This window comes from Amphiprion ocellaris, chromosome 9, assembly GCF_022539595.1.
Source record: "Amphiprion ocellaris isolate individual 3 ecotype Okinawa chromosome 9, ASM2253959v1, whole genome shotgun sequence".
In the NCBI taxonomy this organism is placed as follows: Eukaryota; Metazoa; Chordata; class Actinopteri; family Pomacentridae; genus Amphiprion; species Amphiprion ocellaris.
Window position 1 is genome coordinate 20133490 of NC_072774.1, and position 25896 is coordinate 20159385.

The window sequence follows — 25896 nt, forward strand, 5'->3', positions numbered from 1 at the left end:
AGGGGCTGATTGGTACAGTGGGATTCAAGCCCCGCAGAAACTTCTAGAAGGTGATAATAGGCTCTGGACAGGGGTCATGGAACCCTCTGAAGGCAACAGGCAGCTGTCTTGCCTACGTGTTCATCTTCTCAGTCTCAGTTGCGTTGACAACAAAGAGGACAAGAGAAGTATCCATCATTTCTTTGAGAGGTGTCGGATAACTTGACGTTTATGGTGACGGTAAAGGACAGTGCAGGTGGTGGTGGCATTGCAAGTGTCTTTTCACTTTCTGGCCAAATATGATCATTTATGGGGTGGGAAAGCTGGATGTGAAAGGGTGTACCGGAGTGAACTGGAAATGAAACCCCAAAATATAATGATCGTAAACACGTGGTGTATTTGACAGCGATATTAGTGTTGAAGGATTGACAGCTGTTGAAAAACAGGATTATATTCCATGAACTGATTTTCCTCTATGATGAATTGTAACTGTGGCAGGTTTCCAACAGATGATCTGTTTAGGCTCAAAGGAGTGCTGCAGGGTAACAGTACATTTACTGTCTGTACTGCACACGAGTATTATGATTTTGAGGTACTTGTTTCCTTCAGTTTGCCATGTTATGTAACTTTACATGTCTACTGAATGTTAGAGGGAGATATCTAGCTTTTTTACTCCCCTATAATAATGTGGCAGCTATGGTTACATTTCAGAATAAGATTTTCTATGGGGACTGTTGATATACACACAACCAAATACTAAGCTATAACTTTACATTGGGACTTATGCATTAATGCATCAGTATTAACAATTTATTGGTGAAAAATACAGCAATATATTGGCCACAAGGCCCTTTGAATGAATACTTGTACTTTTGATATGTAGTATCGGTATTGATATTTATACTTTTGATTCTGAGTACTTTTCCCACCACTGTCTAAAAGCTGAACAAAATATATTATGTAATTTTATTTTAACTGTCTTTTTATTTATCTTTTTAAAGAAGGTATTATTCTACTCACATTGCCTAAGTAAAAGCAAACATTTCTCTCCTTCCTTTTAAAGGTTCATCTTTGGATACCAGTGAACAATGGACAAAACTCTAAAAATAACTGTGATTAAATCTAAAAATCTTTGTCGGAACAAAGTGGAATTGTCAGGCTTGTACATTGAATAAACTGAGTTGACACTAACGTGATTTGACACAGACCCATTCTGTTTAGTCATTCTGAAACTAGCCATGTCTTTTCACTATGTGCGGAAAGGATTTGGTGATTTCAATATGACTATTGCCAACGACAGAGAGCCTTTTTTGGTCTTTAGAACAATTGAAGCTTTATTTTGAAACAATTAAGTCCTAAAATTGCTACCACAATGCCCTAAGGATGAATTATGTACTGATTCAGCCAGCAACAGTATTATTAAGAAGAGTTTGGCTCTTCACAAGAGGTAACCACAACCAGATGGGTTATTTCAAAGCAATGTCATGCAAAAGGACTGCCAAGGAATGGCCTAACAACCAGTTGTTTGTTTCTGGCAGTGAGTTTCTGTTCACCTAAAACCACTTCTGGGTTGGAAAAGTTTTGCAAAATGATATACAATAGCATATAGAAATGTCAAGATTTACTGAAGTTGGTGTATTAAAACCCACAATGCAACTAAAGACGGTGAGAAATCAAGTCATTTCTTATGTGCAATCTCTAAGTCAGCAGTAACATATGGCTCTTGATCCTTCACAGTTCATCACCCTTGGGGGATTTTAAGTGCAGTTATAAGAAGTAATGTTGAAGCTCTGTGTGTTCCAGGCATGTCAGCAAAGAGATGGACAGCCCCAACAGGTGGGGAGGATATAAAGTAGGGGGAGTAACTCTTTTATCCAGGCACAGAGGGAGAAAGCGGTGTCAGAGGGATTGCTCAAAATAGCCTGCCAGGTCTGGACAGTGGCGATATGATGAAGAGTGGCCGAGAGAGATGAATGGGAAAGGGCCATGGGGCATGCTGCAGGTGATAAGTAGGGCCATCCCAGGGGCTTGTCAAGGTCAGGGAATCATTTTTGAAAACTTTGTGCTCTGCTTAAGGCATTGTAATTATAATGTAACTGGGAAAAGTTTGTGTGTGTGTGTGTGTGTGTGTGTGTGTGTGTGTGTGTGTGTGTGTGTGTGTGTGTGTGTGTGTGTGTGTGTGTGTGTGTGTGTGTGTGTGTGTGTGTGTGGTTTTCCATATACACTACGGTTCAAAAGTTTGGGGTCACCCAGACAATTTCATGTTTTCCATGAAAACCTACATTTTTACTCATGTGCTAACATAACTGCACAAGGGTTTTCTAATCACCAATTAGCCTTTCAACACCATTAGCTAACACAATGTAGCATTAGAACACAGGAGTGATGGTTGCTGGAAATCTTCCTCTGTACCTCTATGTAGATATTCTACTAAAAATCAACCGTTTCCAGCTAGAATAGTCATTTACCACATTAACACTGTCTAGATAGTATTTCTGATTAATTTGACGTTATCTTCATCGTAAAAAAAAAAAAAACTTTTATTTAAAAAATAAAGACATTTCTAAGTGACCCCAAACTTTTGAATGGTAGTGTATATATGGACAAACCATTATCCCAACATGGAAATTAAAAAAAAAAAAAAAAAAAAAAACAGATATTTGCATCAAAGACCAGGGCAACCTATCTATCAACATTTCCACAAATGTCAACCTCATGATGATGCTAGAAACGACCAGCTTAAAAGGATTCATTATCTGGGGAACATGAATGACAGCGTGTACTTGGACACTGCTATGCCAAATTTCACACTACTCGCATGGCTACACAATCACAAACATTTCCATAGTTCTTCTTTTTTGCTATGTTTTCCCACACTAACTCACATCACATCATCCATTGTTTTGCATAGTTGCAGCCGCATATATGATACCATTCCATGCTTAACTCTGCATAGATTTACACCAACAGTTTACTTCCGCAACAGTAACACAGCTTTAATTGACTATTAAGAAAGTGTCAAAGGGTCCATTAATGTTGACCTCGGTGTTCTAATCATGCAAAAAATGTGTAAAGTTTTTTTCCCTGGAGACTGAGGAGAAATACATGTCCAGGCTGACATGCATAAGATCATTTATCGATCTTTATTAAATAGACCTATATGGACCTTATTTAATAATATTGTACAGCATTATTTTGAATAAACAACCCAGAAGAAGTGTAAGCTGTTCTGACTAATATGCTATCGTATATTGTTAGGTTACTGACTCACAGTTTCTTGGCCTTTTGAAACAAGTACTGCTAATCCTCTGCAGAGTAAAGTTATGTGAGAATCCAAACTTTTCAAAAAAAAAAAAAAAAATGCAAACATCCTTCTTTCAGTCAAACCGTCCATGCATCATTCCTACCACAAGGTAGGTTCTGTTCCCAACTTTGACTTCAAAATAAGACTTGGGTATTTTACTGTGTCAGTTTCCTGGTAGTCATATTTTGAATTAATCAAATAAGCAGGATGTTTCTGTGGCATTTATTGATCACTGCATTTCCATTGCAAATACACGGTGTGTAAGTTTGCCACTGCTACACCAGGACAAATAAGGACATGTATGAGGAACATCTGCATGCAGTTAAACATAAAAATAAAAAACTGTTTTAATAGAGGTGGTTTGTGATACTCTTGGCCAATTTACAGTAACTGACATGTTTTATTTGCTAAATATTTAAAAAATCTCGTAAAAAAAAAATATAAATTTAAGAAAAAAATCATACAGTACCAGAAAAAAAAATAGCCCAGTGGACATTACTCTTACCACAATTTCTATATGAAAAGCAGTGGTTGAAATCAAACCCTAACCAAACTGTGGCAAAGAGAATCATATTCCAGACATGGCTTTGTCGAGTATATTAGTTTTACTTTCCGTCTCCAACCAAAAGATACAGGCAGTGTGAGGAAAAAAGATTACATTTTGTACCTGAAATGGATTTTACCAGCAATTTGACAGATAACTATAATGTCACAAAAGCCTCTAACTAAGCTTCTGTATAGTGGTAGTTCTTAGTGCAGCTTTTAAGGATGTTATCACTTTGTAAATTTTGTCAGGTTTATATTGAGATTTGTGAGGAAAATAAAGAGATCAAAGGTTCCAATCCAAGAGGATACCGTCGCTTTTAATCCAGATATTCATAAATGTTATTTTTGTAGACAGTGGGTAGGGCATGTCTGACTAGAAGTAGCTGTTGACTGCAATATTTTTATTGTTTGCTCTCTATGTTAGGTTTGATGTATGCCTATAAACATGCTGTCAGATTTCATTTCTGTTATCAGGATGAGCAACACTAACTTTACTCCCACTGGGACTATAAAAGGCAAGTGTCTCTGTGGTAGATGCTTCTGTTGGCTACTGTGCACAGCAGACATAATAGATCTTTTAATGTAGCACATTCCAGGGGAAGGAAAAAGAAGCTCACACAGCAGCCAGGAGATAAGAGATCCAACTGTTGTGCCTTGTGTGACTCCCAACAGATTCCCTTGGTGACTTAAAAAAATAAAACAAAACAGACTTTTGCTTGAAATATTGCGGTCATGAAGAAAAAATTCTGGAATATTGATAATCAAACACTTGACAGATTAATGCAAATCATCACAAGCAGCCCTAAAACAGAAACAGTGTTCCACAATAAGAATACCCTTCTTATTATTTAGAGATTATAATTTTAATTGATGTATGACCAAGTATTTCTTGCTCTATAAGCAAGCTTTAGTGGAAAACTTCCACCAGTATGCACCATTAGTATTTGCAGATTAAACACTTTCATGCCAAACTGTTACAAGGGTTTAGCAGTTTTTCCCTGAAATGTGTTCTTGGCAGGATGCATACAGATCACGAGCAGTTAAAACCCTCCACTGAAACCCACACCATGGAAATTTTGTTAGTGGGAAAGCAGCTATTTTAGGATTGATTCGACTGGTAGTAATACAACAGAACCAAAATCACAACAATTTGCAAACTAATACTAAAGGCAGTGTGTTAAAAGTGAACTTAATGAGAGATAAAATAGAGCTAAAAGGGATTAGGTTTAATGTAGCTCTTGTTGTGAGCCAGAAAAGACTAAACCTTTTTTGACATGGTAGCTATCTGTAATAGAGTTCATATCAGCTGAAGGCAAATATTTATCATTTACTTTATCCTAAAGACAAAAAAAAAAAAAAAAAAAATAGAACACATTTCGCTAAGTGTGCTACTGAAAGATTTACTGAAATGAGAATCTCAATGGTGAAAAAAATCAACTTAGGCCAAAGATTTTCCAGGAGAGTTCTAATAATAGTTATCAGATTCAAGACATAAAGGTATACATAGCTGCAATTAGTATTTCAACTTTACAACACTCATTATCTTTCCACATGATGATCATTATAGACTTGGCTGATTATCAGATCTGTCCGATAGTCATCATTTATCCAATATAATCATCATATATATTGTTCTGTTTTTTTTTTTTAAATCCCAATAAAATAAATTCATTTTAAAATGTGCTGCATTGATTTGATTCAGTAGCATTTATCAAGCTGTAGTCAGCATTCGAGCAGTGACTGACTGGTGACATGCCATGTCATGAGTAGCACTGAAGTGTAAATGACAAAAATATGTCAAACATAAATAAACAAATGCATTTCAAAAAGATTTTGTGTTGTACTTTGTGTAATCAGTCCCCATGACCATTATGTTTCACCAAGAACACATCGATCAATCCCTACTTCTGAGTAAGTGGACTACTGAAATAAAAAAATCTTAATAAGCTCTCACTATTTAATATAGCACAGATGATTCCTAAGTTTCAAGTATTTAGAGAGTAGAATGGATCTAATGTTCCCACGGGCTTAGTCATAAACACAACTGTGATCTGTTAGAAACTTTCCATTGATATTTAGCCATGCTTTCAACTGCTGTGATGAAACTTCTTAATAAAAGCCAACTGAAGCCAAATGAAAGCAGGATTACTTACAGTCCCGCTGATTTCATAACAATCAATCACAGGCCAGGTTATTTGTTAATACTGTATTTTCTAAGCCTGTTGCAAGTAATGGCTCACATTTCTGTTTGGATTATACCTATTAGCTGCCCTTTTAAAACAGCCATTGGTGGCTGAATGATTTATAAGATTTTTTGGTGGCCACTTTAGGCAAACTATAAAATGCATTTGCAGGAATTGGTTGCTTCTTTCATTGCACAAGTACATCAAATATGGAGGGGAATGGACCTCGTCTGTCTTTATCTGTCAAGTTGAGTTGCTGCTGCTGCTGCAGATTTCGAGATACTGTTTCAAGATCTGGAAAAGGAAGTAAGTGCATCTTGAGTTAAATTATCTTCTGTCTAATGTATCTGCCAGCAACTATCAGCGAAAAGCACATTTCCGGCTAAGTATAAACACAGTTTGCACTTTGTAAGACAACCCTGCCTGATCTATCGCTGTCCTGCCTTAAATTTGCTTTCATGAAGTTCACAGTTTTCACAGTGACATGTTTATTAGTGGGATTACAGTTAGAAGTGGTTGGACAACAAAAGTAGTACCGTGAGAGGGATTTTGTTGTCCTGTTTAAATAAACACATGAGGGGTCAGAATATAAAGAACAAAAACAATGCAATCCAACCTCATGCCACCACTATGACTCCACCTCTATGCTAATATCAGAAACACTGAACATTACAGCCACTATACAGGTGGATTTCATGGGTAAACTGAATTGTATTAGATTAGATAGACAAGTGGCACGCGGAAATACAAGCAGTATAATTAAAAAAGGGACTTTAGTACAGTTTAACTGGTAGGTAATGGCAAACCAAATCCAATAAAGCCTCTATTAATGATAAATAAGACAGGAATGTGATAAATAACGTTAAACACCAGACAAGAAACACATTGCAGCTTTGTCACTCAGCGCAGGGATACAGCTGAGTAGAAACGAGGCGTTATTGGGCTGAATATGGTTAATAAAGAGCAGCGGACCTGTTGTATTAATGCGCTGCTCCGTTACGTTTGAAGGTGTTTTGACAGACAGCGGCGTTAAAGGCGGAAGGAAATCTGAATCTCTGAGCTGCCCGGAGCCGTCACACCCGTCACACCCCCTCTCAGTGAACACCGCACACTCCAGCCGACACACACATCCCTCACACGACACACACACACACACACATAAGTTGGCCACAAACACAGGAGACCGGGGAGAAATTGTCATTCATTCGTTTGTACCAACATTATCCCGCGGTACGTGAATGTGACGCGACGACGCCGAACGACAACGCCGGCCGGTAAGCTGTTTATTTTTGTCCTTGTTCAAACTAAAAAATACTTGTCTTTTTTAGCCAGAAATTGTATTTTTTCAGTCGCATGGATATAAAAATGAGGCTTACAGTAAAGGCAAATGGAGACGCGCAGGACCCATTTATGCCAAAAAGCACTACTGTATGGTTTTTTTACTTTGTTGTTTTTGCCGGCAAATCCTGCTACGAAGTTGCGTTTCTGCGTAACTTCTGGGTATAATACAGAGTCAGTGAGACGTTAGATAATGTGTTTTTTAAATATGATCAGAGGGAGACATTTTTTCTGACTTCTTATGTGATGTTAAATGTGTCTTGCTGGTAGATTTGGTGCTTTCTTTCCCCTTGGTTAATGCATCAACCAAGCGTGTCAAAGGAGGTGAGTGGTCAGTCCCATCGAGGACATGACCCCATGGCTTTGTTATGCTTTCTTACTTTTTCAACCATAATACGCCTTTCACCCATATCACTAGTTAAAATATCACTGAGGTGCATATACTGGTTGTCAGGTTTTAAATCATGACAATTTAATGGTTGGTAATTTTCCCAAAGTGCATCCTCAGACAACCAGAGGATTCAATGGGAAGACTCACTAAAATGAGCCATTTAATTTTACCAGTTGTTTGACTCCTGCCTTTGGTGGTGAGGCCAATGAAAGAATGGGTGTTGTGATTACAGGTTTCTCAAAAGTTGTCCCTCCGCAATCCTGAATCAAGCCTGCCAAGTCACATAGCAATGAAAACCGTCTCTCTCATTGTTTTTGTAAATTCTCATCTGTGTGGGTTTTCTGGTACAACTGGAGAATCTATTCCTGGGGACATCTGATGCAAGGAAAAAAAAGAAAAGAAGTAAATAATGAAAACATGATCCAGCATGCATCCTGCTGGGCTGCAGGATCCTAGTCGAGGTGGATCCAACTTAGCAAACACCAGTTGCACAGAAAGTACACACACAACAGATAGGTGTGTCCATGTCAAAGTATGCTGGCACAGGCTGAGATAGCATTACAGGACATGTAGTTTTCACTTTTGTCCACGTCCATTTCACCATGTGAGCACATGTGGACTGATTCAACTTGAAAGTGTAAAAGGTTTGAACATTGTTGCCATAATTGTGGTGTGTACTTTTGTGGGTTTTTTTTTTTTTTTTTTTTTTAGACTTTATTGTCATAAATCCTAACTAATAAGCTGCTGTCTCATATTTTCATGGCAGAAATGGAAATATTCTGGCTATGCCACTTATAATCAACAACATCAAACTCAGCCTCCAACTTTATGCAGAGCTTCCAAGCAAGAAGAAAGCAAATAACAACGGAGTCTATTTAGGAAATACATGCTAAAACTATAATTCATTTGCCAGGCTGTTCCCAACTGACCAAAATAGAGAGGACCTTTAGCCGATGAGTTCCCACTTGTATTTAGGAGAGTTGCACAAATGTGGTGATGACAGACAGCTGAGAAGCATGTCGGGGTGAGGATGCCTCTGTGACACTCTGCTGCCTGCCATTTTCCAGGCAGAAGAAGCCTTAAAGCCCATACATCATAGCACCCATACAGTAGCAGTTTCTAGTCTACTGGCTGCTTATTATTGTCATCAGGATATAACTGATGAAAAACAGATTGCTCCTGGAGAGAACAGAGCGTTGCTGAATTAGCAGTTCGCAGAAAGTTAGCTGCAGCTTCTTGTGAAGCCTGTAAATGTTTTCATCTGTCACTGAAGGTGATTAGCAAAAAATAATATTGCAGGAAATAGCTGAATGAAATCGTCATTTGTCTGTCTAGCAGCTACTGTAGTTTCCTGAAGACAATCAAAAGTAAAGTAAGACCCATTCAGACAACCGTTAGTGAAGCAGCTGTTCACATTTTTTTTCATTCAGTAAGGAAACTCAATGTTTTATCTTGTGTTACACAGTGCTGCCAGTGGCTTTGCTACCCAATAACTGCCTCCACATGCATGTGAGATGTCTTGAGGGAACACTGAGAGGGGCTGCCTTATTTCAATAACCAAACATTGTGCCAAAGGCAGTTGCCGTGGCTTTTCTGAAATAGCATGCAGGGTGTCTCAGGGGTACGTATAGATAGCAAATGTGATTCCAGCTGCCACTGTGGCATCCCAGTCTTAATGATAGGGCAGTTGATTGAGTGGAGTGTTTCTTCTCATATGCTTTGAGCAAAGTATCATGTTGCTGGACTATTGTTGATCAGAGCTCCTTTTGCAGTTACATGAAATAAACAGCTGATGAGGATTACGCAGCTGTCATTCTCTGTTCCAAGGGGAGTCTTAATCATGTGTGTGTGCATGCATGCTCTCTCTGTGTGAGACACACTCTCAGTTTAGTTCTGTTTTTAAAAATACCTTTCCCAACACTCTATAATTTCTCTTCTTTATTTGTTATTTTCCATCCAGTTATGTTGTGGACCTGCTTTTTTAGTTTTAACATGCTATTCCTGTGTGTTAAGGGATGACATGTAGTTTGTTATGGTTCTATATAGCTATTTACCTTTAACTGTAACAACACTGAGTGATAAAACAACAAAATTACTCTGGACTGAAACCAGGAACACTGAGGTTAGACTTTAAACCTTAATTTGCATAAGTTTGCTACTGCGTCATCAAAACATAGAGTTGAAGTGTGATAGCATAAGTAAGTGTCATTTCAGTGGTTAACACATACATAAGTCAGGCTGACTTTTGGAGAAGTTTTTAGGATTAGGATATAGTAAAGGTGAGAAAGTAGACATAAAACGTGATGGCTAAAAGTTCTTGCAAGTGTAGGAAGATGTGTTTGCGTTTGCATGCATGTGTCAGTAAGTGTAATGGTGGATGGAAATCTAGTAGTGAATGATTAAAGACCAGGCTTGCCACAGTCTTTCTGAGAGGCTGAAATGTCAGTGATTAGGCTGCCGACCACACAGTGTGGATCAAAGACAGCTGCAGCTGGTTATCAGTCAGCATATAGAGTAAAGCTATAGAAACAGGTCTCACTTGCCATACTTTCATATGAAGTGAGGGAAGTTTGAGACAAACTTTTGAAATGTCACAAAAAGTCTTAAAAAAGAAAATATGGGTCATGCTATTCTGTACTGACTGCTTTGGACCTTTATTAGGTCAACAACAATGTTGTGTAGTGTCGTTTGACGGTGGCAGCATATGCCATGTAATAAACAGGCCAAACATTGACCATCTATGAGAGAAAAGGGGATACAAGTCTTCAGTTTTCAATTGGTAAAGTTGTAATTATTCTTTCATGCTAGCTGGTAGAGGCCACATTTCATGCTGTCTGGAAGCAAACACAAAGACAACGCGGAAACAGCTGATCAGTTATGTCAGTTAAATGTTTGGTACGTCAGATCTTCTCCAAAAAAGCTGTTTCTATCTCCCATCTTTTTCAAAAGTGTGCATGGAAAGGTTTTTGTAAAAACTGGAACTTTTTTAGCACTTTGCTCTATCCATTAACTTTTCTCAAAGTGATACTTTAAAATGCACATAAGAGCTGTCATGAAATCATGGCTACTGTTCAGGTCTACCAACTAAAGGCAAACTAGCGCTTTGCTTGCATACAGTGTGCCTGTACTGTGCATTCTTTTTGCTAAAATAAGGTTCAGATGCGTTAATAAAGCTTTCATAATGAAATAGTTACTTTGACTTTAGAACCACACAATAGCTGTCTATAGCTGTTTTGTATACAGTTTCTGGTGACAGCCATCCAGTGCTTTCAAGGGGACTATTTTCAGGCATATAAAAATGTCTGAAACACAGATGTGCTTGTTTTCAACATTTTATTACAGATAATAATGCAAATTCAAAATAATCCACTGCAATTAAAGTTTTCCTCAACAGTTGCTTACCAGACCAGCATCTCTTGATATATCAAGCCAAATTAAGACGGTTGTCCCAATTTATTGACTTTACTGTTGAACCACCACATGCTGTAAAGGGGCACATCTGAATGCTATTCTTGAAATGTGCACAGTAAGCTAAACTCACGTTCTGTTGAGGCTGGACCTGCAGGAAATTATCCCCTGAAAGCCAAAAACAACAAGCTGCCTGGAATGAAGAGAGTGGGAAGTTCATAGAGCATGAGGGAGGAGGCAGGAGAAGATGGATCTATTTCAATACTCTCCAAAATAGTAGCAAGGATGCACCCTGGGACCACCATGTGATAGCGTGCGCTGCTTCTGAAATCCACGTCATGTGTAGTCGGCAATTTCCTTCTCCAAAGTCCCTGAAGATGACTCTCATAATGAAAGATCAATTATTTGATCCCTGGTTTTTACTGTACTCAGCAGATCATATGTCACAGATAATGCCTTGTGGACCTTGGAAAGAACTAGGCCATCTTACTATAGAACTGTATCAATATGATTTTGGGAGTTTACAAGTAAAGCCCTGGAGGAGTTGAGAGGAAACATCCTTTGAAGCTAAAAGTACACTTAGAGTCTATGTGCACAGAGCATGCAGTCCGAAAGAACATCCGTCAGGTAGTAAATTCATAGCAGATCATTAATCACAAGCCTATATGGTGACATGGAGAGGAAAGCAACTGTTTTCCCATCAATCTAGTAGAATGATGGTGGATTTAAATATTTAACTTCGAATTAGTCAGATGTTAGTTTAACATTAACCAGAGTTTTTCTGTTTTTTAAAAAATAGGCAGCAATTTACTGCCTACACTCTTAATAGAAAATACATAGTGTCTACACTATACATGTTTAGAATTGGAGTAAACTGGGGAGGCTTCTTTTATTTGTAATCATTCAAATAAATGCGGTGACATCTTGAGGAGGCCTTAGAGAAAATGGTACTGAACATGCTGACTTTTCTTTTTTTATTATTTCAAACACTGGGTTGTCTTCTTGTGAAGACAGTAAACAGAGAAGAAACATTTCTGTCACTGATTTTTTAAAGAATATTTATACTGATTTGATAAGTTTTTTGCAGTGCAGGAAATATGAAAAATATGGTGGATCATAGTGATAGATCATAGATCAGCTATATTTTAGTATATATGTATATATATATATATATATATATATATATATATATATATATTTTTTTTTTTTTTTTTTTTAAATGTATTTATGTATTTTTTAAGTGGGTTCAAAAGGTGAGTTGTCAGATGACTGATAGAAGACTGCCCTCTATGCAAATGATCACTGACTAAATAAAGCTACTTCTGTTTAGATGCCCTGTACACTACTACAGATTGCCTCCTTCCTTTTTCACAGCTGTTCTGTTTCTTCACTCAGCTTTGGCATCAATACTGCTTTTGAAGCGCATCCGGATGGTTTATCCGTCTTTGCTGGATATTTTATTTCAGGGATTTTTGACCTTTGGCATTCTTAGAAATAGTTTTTCCTTTATGCGTGTATGCATTGTTCTGGTCAACTGGTCACTCAGATGATTGCTATCATTTCTATGAAGCCAGTGCCTTGAAACGGTGATGTGATAATCCAATTTTTTTTGTATGACTTGCTCTTATAGTATCTATTTTCCACAATCCTAACTCAGTTGTATGACACTTTTGTGTGGCAGTTTGAGGCGATCTGACTGCAGCCATGTCCAGATCCACAAAATCAGCCTCGAGATCTCGGAGCCGCTCAAGGTCCCGGTCAAGATACCATTCCACCTCCCGCTCCAGAAGTCGCTCCAGGTCTCGGTCCAGGAAGCACCGTTACAGGTATGAACAATTCTCCTTTTCAACAACGTACTGGCTTTATACTGCGTTATTGTGTTCAAGATCAGGTTCATTGTACTTGACTGTTGAAGATACTCCCTCACAGCCAAATCTAACATATTAAAATAATGTTGAAACATTTGCTCTTGCAAGGTATTGCACAGTTACATATGAATGAAGAATATCTAAATTCGCATAGCATCAAAAGTAGAAGTGGCTTCATTGTTACAAAGAAAAGATAAAGTAGCAGGAGGTGCAGTAAGTCAAGCTCTGTCTTTTTGTGCACAAATATCAGCAAATATATATATTTTTTTATATATATATATATATATATATATATGAACAAGTGAACAAGTAGTTATTCAGCATTCTGCTCAGGTTTTCCTGTAAGCTACATATCTGTTGATTGGCCTCTGAAAGACCCTATCCTTTCCTGGATTTTATGAGTTTGGACCTCATATGAATAGAAAAAGCTTGTGTAGTATTTGGATGGATTTAGGTCTTCACCCAGATTCAAGGATCAGCTTCTGTATCCACAGGAAATTGATGTTTAAGAAAGAGTTCAGCTGCCGGTTAGTGCAGTTAGTTTAGTTAGGTTTCATAATGAATGCACAGTTTGCATTAGATAGGAAAACATTTACATATTACTTAATCTCAGTGGCTCATGGAAATGTTTTAGCCTTTAATCAAGAGGGCAGTATTTATTGTTTGTTGCTTTGCTGAGGTACAAATGCCCTTACTGGACGGTTGTTTACTAACTATGATGTGCATTTGGAAGAAACAGTGAGGCTTCTCTCTGATGCATTTGCTGTTTCTGGCAGGAGGACTGTGGCATGGCAATAAAATGGCAGGGTGGCTCATTTCCTGGCAGTGATGCAGCTTGTATTAAAATTAGCATAAAGAAGAGATGTGGAAGGAATCTCATGGTTTACTCTTCCTGAACCCACCTGCACATGTGCAAATTACTTCGTGGTAATGCACACTGGAACTGGAGTAGCATGAATGCACACATTTGCATAAGTTGTGTATAAACAGCGATTCACATAGAAACACCAGGAAAAGTGACAAATGCACACATTCATGCAGAAATTCTATATTTTCCTGCATTTTTTGTGCAAGCTCTATCCAGCACAGTGTTATAACTAAAAACAGAAAATACATTCCTTTTTTCTCTTGCTGTCAGTATAATTTATCTACCTGTCAAAGTTGCAACGATACAGTGAACACGAAACTTTTCCTACCCCACTGTCACTATCACTTGCTATTAATTGTGTCACCTCAGTCAGTAATTAAAGCAGCCACAGCCTACAGAAGCAGACAGTCTCAGTAAGACAAGAAGCTCAGTTTGCTGCTTTGCTTACCGACTAGTCGAACAACAAACAGACAGGTTGTAGTGTATTTTACTTGCAGTTAAAATAAGATTAATATGCTACCATCTGCAGTATTTCAATGGAACAGTATAGTAATTTGTGTCAAAGTAATCCTTATAAAACCTCCCTGATGTTGTTGAAAAGCTGTTGTAATTGGCAGGCATAGAGTCAAAGCATTCAAGTAGACTTTTTTCCTCCCTCATACTGTCCATGTGACTCAATGCTCCACTAGTTCTGGCCAGAGGAGATGCAGAGTCTGTAGCTCGCACTGTGAGAGTGCAGTGCTGCTCGGTGCGCTGCCTTCTTTAATCATTCTGTATTCCAATGAAAAAACACGCTAGGTGAGTTACGTGCTTTTTTGAAGCTTGTGAATGTGGTTGTAATGCATTTGTATCTACTGTGATATGGCTTTGCTCTGTCAATTTGGAGCATTGTTCTGTGATATATTGTAGGTTTTGTATGTACCTTGTTATTTTTTAAATATGCTTTAAATTTCAGTACGGCTTTGTAATGTATAAGCACTTTTATGGGAACGCTGGGCTGTTAGATCTGTGAATGCTGCTGAAAATGTAGCTGTAACATAAATGCTTGGTGCAACTATCTTCCAAAAGTTTTCAACACTCAGAATATACCGATGGAAAGTTGTGGAGTTTGTGTTGAAATGTGACTCGACTTGAAAAGAGCATGTTGGTCTGATTAAACCTTTGATTTGAGAAGGAGAACAACGTGGTCATAATCTGAAGACTTTGCTAATTTGGTTCAGGCCAGAGTGCTGCATAAGGCTGTTTATCTGAAGTGCAGCAGAGACACCATGTGGACTGTCGTGATGCTGCAGCCTGGTTTGTAGCACTACACTTTGAAATCTTTGTTTTTCTCCATAAGGTAGTCCATCGTGGGCTTCTGTCGGCATGGAAAGCACACATGTTAAACTAACATATGTTTTGCCAGTTACAACTGATATATGGCTGCTGAATATAGCATTGTGTGTTTTATGGTTTAATGGTAGGTATTTCTTTTCCATATGGTTGTTCAATGTCTGGAGCCTGTTAGAGTGGTATAGTAAACAGCATTTGGTTGTGAGTTGCCAACCTACTCTAAAGTCTCTCTCCAGCCACAGTCCTCTTTGGTGCTCGATGCAGTTACTTCATATTCGTTTTAAGGGCAGCTTTATGTCAGATCAATAGCATGTAAATGTTCGGAGCTAACTAAACTGATTTAAAGTGGAATGAACTGCTTATTTTATATGTCAGAGGCCTAAATGAACAGATCACACATACAGTATGTACTGTATGCACCACCTTTGGAAGTTTTTTTTTCCATGTTCTATTTTGGCAGAATGTAATGTCTTTTGAAGTATGTATGAATGCATTGAGCATTTTTTTGTTGAGTCCATATTAGACCTCAACTGGTAATTTTACAGTGGGCGGCTGCGTAGACCTTGTGGTAAAGTTGGAGTTTCTAACTGTACTTTACATTTTCGGGCCTAAAAGCCAGAACCAACACTTGAACTACATGTTTTTTTTCTGCTTTATTTTTTCATAGCTCTAGGTCTCGGTCACGGTCAAGATCTCACTCTCCATCCCATAATCGGGACAAGAAATATCCAAGGGGGTACCAGAACAGCCGAGAGTTCCGGGGCTACCACCGTGGCTTCCGGAGGCCCTATAACTTCAGGGGCAGAGGGCGGGGCTATTTCCCACGTGGGCGCTACCAGCGTGGTGGTGGGGGAGGTGGCTACAACAACAACAACTATCGCCCCAACTGGAAGAATTACAAGCAGAATCCCCAAAAACAGCAACAGCAGCAACAGCAGCAGCAGCAGCAGCAGCAACAAAACAATTCACGAGGACGATCACACAACCAGCAGAAACGCTCAGGAAGCCCCCCTCGTGGTCACTCTCGCCACTCCGACCGATCCTCTTCTCCTTTATCCAGACACTCACAGCATTCTTCTTCGTCATCACACTCTTCCTCTCCCAAATGCAGGCCAGCCTTGTTGCTAGCTATCCAAAACTGTAAAGATGTGAAAGAGGAGCAATTGGCCTCCAAGGAGGCCCAAAAGGGAGGAGGGGGAGATGAGGAATCAGTGGAGCATGTTGGGTTATTGGCAGGAGACGCTAGAGAAGGTGCAGGCAGTGGGAAAACTGAGGGGAACTGGCAGGGCCTGCCAGACTGCAGCAGCAGTCCAAGGAATAATAGCCCTTTGGCAAGCTCTACTGTTACTGTTGGTCAGGAGAGCCAAACTAAAACCCAGTCTAGTCCCAGTAAGATCACAAATGACAGCAGCAATGGCGCCTCCACCTGGCAGAGGGTGTGTAATTCATCCTCAACAAAAAAACCCACTCATGAAGGTCTAAATCCAATGCTTTCCAGCTTTGACTTCTTCTCCAGCGAGGAATACATGGATGGAGATAAAACAGCAATCTCCAATGCCTTCAGGAAGTAAGGCCAATTTTTCTCTTGATTCTGACATTGTTTCAGCAACCTAAAACATGAATTATTGTTTGGTTCTTTCGGTACCCTAGACAATACTTTTATTTTGCCATTTACTTGGCTTTAAAGGCTATGAGTAAACTGTGTGTCTGATAACAGACCAAAGTAAGATTTAGAGATTGAGTGGGATTCAAAATATTTGCCTTTTGAAGACAACATTGTTTTTTGATCCAGTTCATTATGCTTTTATGTTTTCATTTTCATATATAACATACTTGCCCACTGCTCATATTTCAGTGTTGTTTTGAAATTTCTTCTTTAATTGTGTTCTGATAGATATAGCTCTTTATCTCCTTTTTATTGTTTAGGTTTTTGGAGGAGCAAAACAAAAAAGCAAGATCTGCTTGGGAAAATGACAAGAACACAGAAGCACACGATGAAGGGAATATAAATGGCAAAGCATCTGCAGCTATCTCTGACTCAGTATCAAGAAAGTACAAAGAGGATATTGATGGTGAAGTGTCTCTGAACAGCTTTTTGAAAGCTTCTCCGTTTCTGTCTGCTGATGGGGAGGAAGAGGTTGAGATGATAATCAAGCCTCATTCAAAATCGCTTCAAAAAGACTGGCAGAATGGGGACGAGACCTCTAAGCCAAAGAGCAAGGTCACTCACTCAGCCCGAGAACTGTTTGAAGAATGCTTTGGCAAGTGGCAGAATGCAGCCTACTCCCAGTTTGCTAATAGTAACCTTGATTTGATGGCAGAGGAGATATATCTCAGTGGAAAGCAGGATAAATCAGCAGCCATTGCTGCTACCCTTGCCAAAAGGGAGTTAACAGGAAAATTTGAAGAACTGTCACCAGACATAAGTTCTAAAGCCAGGAAGATGGTAAAATCTCCATCTGTCCCATCTCCAGCACTGCCACAAAGGAGGAACTCTGTCAGAGAGATGTTTCTGGTCAGAGGAGAGGACTCACCTCTAATGTCTTCAAGAAAACAGGAAGCAAAATTTAATGTTAGAATGGATTTCCTTGGAGATAGCCTGATGAGGTGAGCATCATATATTGGTTTCAAGAGTCTTTTCATCGATACTATTTTCTTGCTCCATTTCTTGTTTGAATGTGGTTTTGTCTGATGACATAACAACATATTAGCCTATTTAAAAAAAAAAGAAGCACAAAAGATTTAAGAATGTGTTTTTGTCATTTCAGCTCTTCAGATATTTTAGCTGAGGAGCGACAGTTGTCTCAGGACCTTGTGCAGGCCTCAAAAAAGGATCAGCAGTTTCGCTCCATATTTCAGCATGTTCAGACTGCTCAGTTACAAAGGAGTCCCTCTGAGCTGTTTGCTCAACACATTGTCGCCATTGTTCACCACATCAAAGGTGAGTCAGCTCTGTGTTTTAGCTGTACCTTGACCTATTATTCACAATTCACCATAACCTAATCTGATACATTTTCAGTAAGGAAGGAAATATATGGTACTGTATTTTTAAAAATTAGAACATTGTGATGAGGCGTAATATTTTCTGATATTTATGAAAGTGAACTTTGAATATATTCTAGACTCATTGTGCATAGGGTGAAATATTTCAAGCCTTTTTTGTTTTAATTATGATGATTATGGCTTATAAAGCTCATGAAAACAAAAATCCAGTATCTCAAAATACCTGTATCTTTTGGTCTAGTTCAGTACATGCAAAAACAGTCATGGGGAAGACTGCTAACTTTAAAGTCATCCAGAAGACGATTATCAACACCCTCCACAAGGAGTCTCGGCCACAAAGGGTCATTACTGAAAGGGCTGGCACTTGGCAGGGTGCTGTATCAAAGCATATTAATTGAAAGTTGACTGGAAGACAATAATGTGGTAGGAAAAGGTGCACAAGCAACAAGGGTGACCCAAAACTTGAGAGAATTGTCCAAAACAGTTGATTAAATAACATGGGAGAGCTTCACAAGCAGCGAACTGAGGCTGGTGTCAGCGCATCAAAAGCCACCAAGTACAGACTGACAGTCTTCAAGAAAGGAGCTACAACTGTCATATTCCTAATATTGAGCCACTTGTCATCCAGAGAATGTCTGAAGTGTCTTACCTGGGATAAAAAGAAAAAGAACTGAACTGTTGCTCAGTGGTCCAGAATCCTCTTTCCACATGAAATGCATTCATGCAGTGAATTACAATTCATTTGGAAATCAAGGTCCCAGAGTCTGAAGGAAAAGTGGGGAAACAAAATCCAAGGTATTTAAAGTCAAGTGTGAATTTTTCACAGTCTGTAAAGATTTGGGATGCCATGCCATCTGGTGGCACTGTGTCCAAAGTAATGCAACATCTACCAGGAGACTTTAGAGCATTTCATGCTTCCATCTGCTCTTGAGCTTTATGGAGATGCTGGTCTTTGTTTCCAGCACGACTCAGCACCATGATATTACTGTGCTTGATTGGTCAGCCAACTCAACTGACTGGTACCCAATGGAACCTCATATGGAGTACTGTCAAGAGGAAGATAAGAAACACTCAGCGCACAAATACAGACAAACTGAAAGCTGCTATCAAAAGCAACCTGGGCTTCAGTAACACCTCTGCAGTGCTATCAGCTGATTGTCTCCATGCCATGCCGCACTGATGCAATAATTGTTTGCAAAGAAGCCAAAACCAAGTATTGAGTGTATAAATGAAAGTACTTTTCAGAAGTTGGATGTTTCTATATTGTAAATTCCTTTTTTTGACTGTTCCTAAAAAATATTTTAATAATTTGACATACTGGATTTCTGATCTCCATGAATTTAATTTAAACAAAAAAGCTTGAAATGTAGAACAGACGGCAAAAACTGAGCAGGAAATAATACAGGGTTAAGGCTACTTTACCATGATGCCAAAATCATATACATATCTGATATTGGTGCCACAAAACAGTCCTGCTCATTGACTTTTAGAGTTATCGACAGTGGCCAAATAAACAACTTCAATTATGACCCAAAACTTTATTTCTTACTGTTTACCCTTACAGCTCAGCACTTTCCATCTTCTGGCATGACTCTAAACGAGAGATTCACCTTGTACCAAAGACAAGCTGCAGAGAAGGAAATGATGAAGCCAAGAAAAAGCCCAGAGATACACAGGTAGAGTCGCCTATTGAGTGACCCTCTCACCTTCAGTGTGCTGTGGCTTCACCTCCTCTTTTAACAGCTTTCAGGTATTTCTCTCACCTTTCCTACCTGATAATCAACAGACTATCTTGGCTTATATGTTCTCATGCTTGGTGGAGGTTAGTTTTATTTTCCCGGCAGTGTATCTTTCCTTTTTTTCTGTGTTATGTTGCCTTTCCGGTTCAGTGTAGCTCACAGTTGGTGTGCTAACTGGCACCAGTACTGTAGTTCATGTGCGGTCTTAATTTTCTTGCCTTAACTGTGTTTCTTTCTCACAGGCGAATTGATGTTTCACCAAGTGCTTTTAAGAAACACTCTCAACTTTTTGAGGCGATGAAAAGCTCAGAGGATGGCACTTACAAGGTGACTCAACATTTTGCAGTATGACGTATGTTGGAAACAAACAACAGCAAACAAGTGAGCAAGCCAGATGCCTTTAGACTGCACTCTCTTAAAGCTTGTGGCTTTCCTTGAAGAGAGATGCTCAAAGTCTAAGAAAGGCAAAATAAGGCACTTTGACTTTGTTGTTTGTTATATCGCCTCACATGGTGAATTGATTGTATTGTGGGCACAAGCCTGACCGACGCTAATGAATCAAATAAGGTCAGAAATGGAATCCTGTGTGCCAAAGCTGTTCAAAGGACGCTAAACAATTGTCTTCGTAAGTATTCTCTTAAAAAAATAAGGAACGGAAATAACCAACCGCAACCACTTCATGCACCTGTGCTTATATTTACATGCTTAACATTTTAAGTAAACCCTCATAGTATTTCTTTACTGACGGGCATGGACACATCAGGTCAAATGTAAATATAAGGAGCAAATACTACTAAGGAATGAGCACATTTAAATTAGCATGAATGATCATATCTCCTTTTCCTTTGTTTTGTACAAATCATTCTGGCGGGTTTGCATTCCATAAACAAATATTGATGAAGTGCACATACATTAGTATTATTTGTAATTATTTCCCAAAGCATATCTCAGAGTTTCAGATTGGTTTCCCACCCTCAATCTAGCTATTAGTGTCTGGTCGTAGTGATAATATAGCATGATAATTAACTTCAAATGAATCAAAACTCATTTGAAACAGGAAGTCCATCACAGTGAACATTCAGTTTCTCTGAAGCTGTTGTTGAAGCTCAATTGTTATAATGTGGGAATCCGCTGCTGGAAGTGCTGTGAAACATGAAGACAAGCAAGCTGATGTGAGTTATGCTGGTGCTATTTGTTGCTGCTGGGTATATTGAGTGGACTCCTTATGTTTCTGATGCTGGCATCTCCCACAAGCACTTGAATGCACCAGAGCACACCATTCTCATATCTGAGAAGGCAAGACATAACTCTGACATAAAATAAAACTAACTTAATGTTGACTGTGATGGATGACCTAGCTCGAATAAGTTGATTTTTAAGTTGACTTTTGACTCACCATATTTCAGCTCACGCTGCTTTGAAGGCAAAAAATAATTCTAAAAACATGTGCTTTGGGGGATGGTTCAGATTTTTAGAAAACAGCGAAAACATGTAAAACCACTGGTATGGGCCTTTAAGTGCACTGGAAACTTCACTCCAGAATGGCTTGGTTTTATTTATGCCAGCTGGCTTTCACCCGGGTTTTCTTGTTTTTCCCCTGGTCCTCAGTATTTAGTTTACAGACCAGCTTGGATTGAGAGCAGACTGATAGCATCTACGTGCTAATCCAAAGTCTATCCACGATGTTGTGTTCTGTTTTGATTTGCTCAGGATGGCGGGGAAAAAATGAAGGGTGACCCAGCGGACCTTCGTTTGGATATTGAGCGCCGTAAAAAATATTCCATTCATGACAGAGATTATAATCAGGATCGGGGAAGAGATACGGGAGATTCCCCAGATTCTAGTAGAGAGAGATCTGTGGAAAAGCTCTCCAAATACCGCAAGAGATCAAAGTATGTGGAGCTGCTTGTAATTTATTGTTTCAAACTATCTACAGTTATGCTGAATGATTCTGTTCATATGCATTGTAAACAGTTGGAAAGGAAGGAATTTGCATATACAATTTCCTCATCTTTAGGAAAAGTAAGAAGAAACGCTCTCGCTCCAGTTCATCCTCATCTTCCTCATCCTCTAAGTCTCAAAAAAATGAAGGCTTACCTCATGACAAGTCTGATTCAAAAGATGAAGGTTTTAACAGGGCTCGGCTGGGTCAAAGGGAGTCACCAGGATCAGCTGAAAGAGGACGGCCTCGCGGAGGATTTGTAAGTTTAATCAGGAGCATAGCTTGGTGCAGTAGCTACGGTACAATGAATGTTGGTTTTCAGTTTTCTCTATATTTGTTATTTTTGTTTCTTTTCAATTGTTTATCTTTTCTCTAATTACAGCAAGTAAGAATTCGTGGAAGGGGCTGGAACAGAGGCAGTTATCAGGGAAACGGTTCACACGGTAACCCTGTGAACATGGCAGTTCACTCAAAAAATGAAGACTGGGACCCAGAATATACTCCCAAAAGCAAAAAATACTACTTGGTAGAGTTGATTTCTTTCCTTATTCATGCCTCCCATCAGTCACATGCGGCCATGTGGAACCACATCTCGTGCTTGTTAAATTTTTCTGTGTAGTTCAAACTTTTGTCACTGTGACCCTGACACATCTCCATCATTTTTCATAAAATTTCAGCACGATGACAGAGACGGGGAATCAGACTGCAAGTGGATGGACAACCGAGGGCGAGGACGGGGAAGCTTCACACGTGGAAGGCCGCGATTCATTATCCGGAAAGCCCCCGGAAGCTTTGACACCAATAACCCCAAATGGGCCACTGATAAGTTCCAGGGCAATGGGGAGCAAAGTGGCATGCAGGAGAAAGAGGAAGAACAGGACCATAAAGGGCCAGAAATGGATGGAGAGAATACTTGAGCAGTGAATCAGTCGGCTGAAAATCTTAACTGTCTTCTGTGTTGTTGTGTGACTCAGTGATTTTATTTGCTACAACGGATCCATAAATGCAGATGGAAATGTTTTTATGACTATGAGCTATCGCTATGAAAACTTTATTGCTTTAATTTCAGGATAGAATACTCACTTTGACTTGACACAACAATTTCCTACATCAGGATACAGATTGTGACTGGTAGAAGCACTGTTTTAAGGTGAATTGCTGTTTCTTATGAAAAATCAAGTTTTTGTTACACGTTTCTTTGCTCGGAAACTGAATTCTTCCGTGCAGCATTTTAGTAAAAAATACACATTTCTGATTTGGTGGATTTCAATCTTTGTGACTTTTGTGTTTTGAATAAGCAAGAGAAAAAAAAATACTGCACATTGTTGATGTACTTCTGCCTTACACTTGAGAAAACAAATGTTTTCTAAGTAGACTTTGAGATCAACTGTACTGAAAATGCATTAAACCATCATTTAATTTCCCAACTGTTAGTGTGAAGAAAAGTAGGTATGTTTTGAGGTGTGCCTTGTCTGGATTTCTATGACAGCATAAAGTACACTGTAGTGTTCATGTTGACATAAAAAACACCACTGTTTAGGCAATTTGTCAGTCTACAAATGACCCTGATCTGACAATGGGACCAAACTGTACAGGGTTGAAACTTGTGCTCTGCAGTCCATCACTAAACAATCAACAATCAACCCATTTACAACACTAGCAGCTAGAAACATGCAACCGTCTAAAACCAAGTACCTGTACATTTATGCGCTCATTAAACATTGGGCTATGAGAGATTTGTGTATTTTACAGTAGCTTTTTCCTTGATGTTCGATACCACTTATCAGTGTATAATATTGATACTGATTATATGTTTTTTTTTTCTTCCAAAGACATTCATCATAGTTTTTGTACGTGGCTTGGCAGGATTTTGATTTTGATTATAATGGAGAGTTTAATTGCCATATATTTTGATGTATTTTTCGTGTGTTTGCAAACTTTTCTCTAGCTAAAGATGTTTTATGTAAATTGTGTGCAACTCTGTCAACATTATGATAAAACTGGGTCAAAATTTTAATTGTTTCAGCCTATAGTTTCTAACAATAATAGAAATACAGAGCAGTTTATAGGATAAGTCTGTCTAATGATAGAATGTTTTATAGTAAATATCACTGATGTTTTTTTCTAAGATTGAGGCTAAGATATGGCTCCTGCTGGGCTAACTGTCCTTACAATTTCATCACATAATTTGTGTGCCTTGCTGTGGGTGCACTGGTCTTACTTGTGTTACACAGGACTACAGATTGAGATTCACGCTTCATTGTTTAAAGGCTACCTTCTTAGGAAATACTGCTTTTTTTTAAAAATAGTTGTCAATGGTTTTTCTTAGAGATTGTAAATTAAAGAGACACTGATTACTTTAACATTTGCTTCTGTATTTGTTATTGCAAATTCTTACAGGTGTAGGACCAACACAGATGTATTACTTGAAAATGAACCTTACAGCTAGCATTGGGGTATTGTTTATTTAACTGTCCATGGACGGAATATTGGGTTTATGAACAATCTGTGTCCTACAGTCCCACAACACATGACAAACAACCACTCCCATAATTCTTTCTTCCTCTACGGATTGGAAAGTTTCTCTGAATGAGCAGTTCAGGTTTGCAGCTTGTTAAGATGTCATGACAAGATGTGCACTGCTCAAGGCTGGCTCCTCGTCCTCTTCCACTGGCTGAAAAGAGATGCAGAGGTGTGCAGCGGCCCTCTTTGTAAAATTGTAAGAGTTATTGAACATTTTAAAAGAAGGAGGTTGGGGAAGAGGTGGAGACTTGCAGATCCTTGGAGGCTGGTGTAGCAGACAGGAGGAATGAACGCTGCCTCATTTATAAAGCATATTAAGTGGGTGGGCTGGACTGAAATAGAAAAAGATTGGACAGAAAGGGCCCTGTGACAACCTGACTCAGTGCCTGCATCTACTAACACAGAACTCCATTTCAGACAGGACACTGTAAAATTTAACCATTTATTTTAGAATGACATGAATTTGGTGGTGACTGGTGTGACACAGACAATCCCTGAATTACAAACCCCCAAACCTGTGCTCTCAAAAGGTGCATATTAGCAGAGTCACCTTGAAATGAAATGGAATTGAATGAAATTAGCCTATGTGTAGCAACAAGTGTGTTGAATTTCCTTTGAATTCATGCGAGTAGCACGACCTTTTCATCTGAATGCATAGCATCAGCAGCATGCTGAATGCAAGCATGAATGTCTGGCAAGACACTATTATAGTGACTTAATACAGAGGAAATATACTCCTGAGATGGGAGACTGTGCGGCATAAAGCTTGATGCATTCTTGGAAGCACATATGACCGTCACATCTGGATGCAGGGGATCAGCAGTATGGTAAATATATACAGATGAACATCTGGCAAGACACTATTATACTGACTTGATACAAAGGAGATATACTATGTGAGATTTGAGACCATGAGCAGCATCAAGCATGATGCATTTTCTTTGATTTCATGCAGGCATGCACAACCTTCACATTTGGATGCAGGGGGGATCAGCGGCATGCAGAATGCACACAGATGAACATCTGGCAAGGCACTATTATAGCGTCAAACATGACACATATCCTTTAAACTTGTGCAAGCATGCACGGCCTTCATGAACTGACATAAAACAGTGTCATAGATTGTGTATAATATGAACTATTCGCAGTCTTTGAGCAATATTTGATGGCATTCAGGCATTGAAATGTTCATATGATGTGTCGGATGTGCAAAAGGAATATGTCGTATAGCTTAGGTGAGAGACCACGGCATTGGCGTGGGATGTGGAGGTGAGCAAGCCAAGGCCTGGACGGGGCCTTCTCAGACTCCGTGTTGAACAGAGGTTCATCTCTGCTTGCACTGGTTAATCATTCCAGGCACTGACTCACAGAAGAGAGGGAACAGAAAGCATGAGTGCTGGCAATGAAGATCAGAGCACCTTTATAAGAATATTAATTAGCTTTAAAAGTCTAAGGTCAATGGACTGCTTATG

General features: G+C 39.0%; 1 protein-coding gene across 5 annotated transcripts; it reads left to right on the top strand.

Annotated features, from left to right (window-relative positions):
* Window positions 1-1960: 1960 nt before the first annotated feature.
* On the top strand, window positions 1961-24264 carry thrap3a (thyroid hormone receptor associated protein 3a). 5 transcript variants are annotated; one of them, XM_055013327.1, is made up of 11 exons: window positions 1961-1981; window positions 12831-12975; window positions 15885-16784; window positions 17144-17824; window positions 17986-18158; window positions 19785-19896; window positions 20202-20286; window positions 21670-21851; window positions 21977-22160; window positions 22284-22427; window positions 22579-24264. In XM_055013327.1, exons 2-11 carry the CDS (start codon window positions 12854-12856, stop codon window positions 22816-22818), a joined length of 2823 nt encoding a protein of 940 aa, XP_054869302.1. In that variant the 5' UTR covers window positions 1961-1981; window positions 12831-12853; the 3' UTR covers window positions 22819-24264. The 5 variants fall into 5 exon arrangements, with proteins under 5 accessions (XP_054869302.1, XP_054869301.1, XP_023131773.1 ...); XM_055013326.1 differs by lacking the exon at window positions 1961-1981 and adding an exon at window positions 1993-2015; XM_023276005.3 differs by lacking the exon at window positions 1961-1981 and adding an exon at window positions 7086-7286.
* Window positions 24265-25896: the final 1632 nt, after the last annotated feature.